The sequence below is a fragment of the Otolemur garnettii genome, unplaced genomic scaffold (assembly GCF_000181295.1).
Source record: "Otolemur garnettii isolate 467f Iridium unplaced genomic scaffold, OtoGar3 scaffold00004, whole genome shotgun sequence".
Lineage (NCBI taxonomy): Eukaryota > Metazoa > Chordata > Mammalia > Primates > Galagidae > Otolemur > Otolemur garnettii.
This window is the reverse complement of record NW_003852399.1, coordinates 35,855,987-35,859,099: the sequence shown is the minus strand read 5'-3', so window position 1 is coordinate 35,859,099 and position 3,113 is coordinate 35,855,987. Positions and strand designations below refer to the sequence as shown.

General features: G+C 37.9%; 1 protein-coding gene across 1 annotated transcript in view; it reads left to right on the top strand.

The window, feature by feature from the left end:
- The first annotated feature begins 8 nt into the window (after positions 1-8).
- Positions 9-3,113, top strand: part of OSGIN2 (oxidative stress induced growth inhibitor family member 2) — a 28,285-nt gene continuing 25,180 nt past the window's right edge. Inside the window, exon 1 of the mRNA XM_012809880.2 lies at positions 9-222. Within this exon, the coding sequence (XP_012665334.1) occupies positions 179-222 (44 nt within the window). The 5' untranslated portion in view covers positions 9-178. The remainder of the gene's footprint in view (positions 223-3,113) is intronic.

Here is a 3,113-nt window from a genome sequence, read left to right as displayed (position 1 = left end):
CGGGCGGACTCCGGGTGCCACAGAGCCCGGCCAGCCGCGGCAACGGCGACGCGCGGGGCGGGAGCGCTTGGCGGACCCCGCGACCCCGAACGAGCGGGTGCCTGGAGCGGGCAGCCCGGCCGGGGGAACCAGTGGCGGCCGAAACGGCTGGGCTTGGGTACCCCTCGCGCAGAGCTCCATGCCGGTGTGGTGCTGCCGATGCTCTCTGGCCGGTCATTTCAGGTGACTTCTCCGCTGGGGACGGGAGGGGAGCAGGCTGGGCGTGGAGCGCTGTCGGGCCCCGCAGCCCGGCCTGGCCGGGATGGAGGGCGAGCGCCTGGACCGCCGTGTGCTGCCGCCGAGACCCGCCTCGGCAGCCCGGGTTCGAGGGGTGTCCCTTCTCCGGGTGCCTCGTTCCTCTCCTAAGATCTCACCGGTCGTGGGACTGCGAGACCAGCTAGGCCCTGCCCGAGTCGGTTACTGCGGGGAACTGAGACTCCCAAATTGTAACAAAGTTTTAGCGAAAGGTTTCGCGAAGGGTCTTCCTTCTTAAAAAAATAATCTTTTAAGAACATAATTATGTGTTGAACGAAGCTAGGAAACTAGGTTTTAGTGTCGTCATCTGGTTACAAATAAGTTCTGACTTAAGATGTTAGTCATTTTAAGCCGTGTATATTGTATAAATTTGAAAAATGAGGCTATTTTACACTCAAAATTGTGGGGAAAGTTTTTAGGCGTGACAAGGATAGTGCAATTTTAAAATAAGTACATGCATAGTTCTTAGACATATAAAAAATGTATTTAGTAGAGCAAGCACAGTTGGGCAACACTTGAGTTACAAAAGGAGACCAAAGACGCTAAAAACTGTGGTTTTCAACTGTGGGGTGAAGAAATTTCAAGCTTAAAGAAGACTTTAGTACCTTGTTTTATAGATATGAATGTTCCAGAATGCTGTGTAAAACTTCTGTTACGGTAAAATATGAAACTCAGATTAAAAATTCTTAAATAGGAATTCATAGGTAGAAGTTAGGTGGGCTAGGAACTTGGATAGAATGAAAGGTATATTATTGTCACTAAATTTTAAAAAGCTAACATTTCCTTTACTTATGAATCTGAGCAACAAATTACAGTAGTCTTTGTGACTGTCCTCAATAGAAATCACAATTATTTTCATATCACATTACAGTTGCAGACACACCCTCTGTTTAGAAATAATTTATGCTTATCATTTCTTAAACATCACAGTAATTACACATCACTGTTTTTAATGCATAAAGAGGCACACACATATATACATGGCAAGTCTATATTTTATAACCGTATTATATAATAGATTTCTTTGTAAATCCTATATATATTTTATAATATTATTCAGATAAGAGGTCCAGAGTCTTAACAAAATTGTAAACGGGATGTAAGGCACAGAGAAAAGTTCAGAACACCTGTTGTAATGTCAAAAATCCAGGCTTGTCCAGCTTCTTAGTGAGTTTTGTATGAGTCTCTAAATCCTGGAGATTGGAAAAAAATTGTTTTATGTGATAAACTGCTTTATTTTAACTTCTAGACAAGTTTGTTGACTCCCAAGTGAAAGTGTTTTGAGAATATCAGATTCACTTTGGAGAGTTTTAGAAAACAGGTTCCCCAAGAGAAAACTCATCACTGAACCCCCTTAGAAACTAACATGCCTTTCAGAAAGTGCTATCGAAAAGCCACTTGGCACCTTTTGATATACAGCATGGGATTCATATATTTTTGGTTAACCCTAGGTGGCAATACAATATGCTTACCGCTGTGCAAAGAAATTTGGAAGAGGGGCTGAAACAATTTTGCTGCATTTTGGTCTTGAGGGGCAGAAAGGAAATCAGGGCTGCTAGCCAAAAAATAAATATCATGATTAATCAACCACACTTTCATTGAAGAATGGTTGTGTCTAAAATTAAAAATAAAAGGTTGGCCAGCTTCTTTAAGAATATATTTCTAATTTACTAATGCTATTCTTTGAGCAGTTTTGTTAGAAACATACGTTTTAAAATAGGCTGTGACAACACGTGCATGTTGCATCTTGTTTAATATGTGAATGGATAGATACTGGGACAGAACTCTCCACTCCTTTTCCAAAGGAGAAAACCTCATACTTCCTGTTCTTAAAGATGAAAAAGGTGACTGACATCATTTATGGCTTTAGAATCTTCTTGTCATGTGGTGGTATAAATTTGGTAAAATATAGGATCATCCTTCTGGAGACTATAAAAATTCAGATAGTAAAACATTTCATTGCAGTTTAAGTGATTATTTAAAGAAGCATTGGTACGCGGAAAAAGTCTTTTGTGTTATCCAACTCTTTTGTCTATACTATCCTTTTAAATTTGTTTTGAGACAGTGTTTCAGAATAAAAAATTTGGAAGGCCTCTAAAATCAACTTGAATGTTAAATAGTCTTTTACCTACCTAAGGCCTAACTATAGGGAAACTATTTTTTGTGTGTCAAATGGTGTTTTTTACTACTTCCTAAATTTAATTGTACATACTTTCTAATTTAGTTGGTGTCCCAAATAAAGGAAAAGTAGATTTTTGTTATTCAAAATGAAATCATGCTAAATAGAACAAATATTTATCAAATTGGAAGCCAAAAGTGGAAATTAACACTGTTTATAGAGTATAAAACATGTATAACAATACTAAAATTACAAATTAGGCTCTGAAATTTTTAGCAAGAATAGTTACTAGCAGGATTTTGTTTCATTACTGCTTTATGTAAAACTAGTCAACCATACTTTCATTTTTTGTTTCATTCTCTTGACTCTTAGTTATTCATATCTCTCCGTTCCCTCACTACTAAATGTATTAAATAGTCAGCAAGGTTACCACAGTTTGTTGCACAGATTACCAATGACTACTAAAAATTGTATTTCTGTAACAATCTAAAAATGAAATTAATCGAACAGCTTCATGTTTTGTAAAATAACCACAAAGCATCAAAAAATAATGGAATACTTAGGAGTAAGTTTAATACAAAAAAGTGAAAAACTTGTGGACTGCAAACAAAATGTTGAGAGAAATTAAAGGTCAATGAGTGGAAAGGAATTCTATATTCAAGGATTGTAAAACTTAATATTCTTTTTTTTTTTTTTTTTT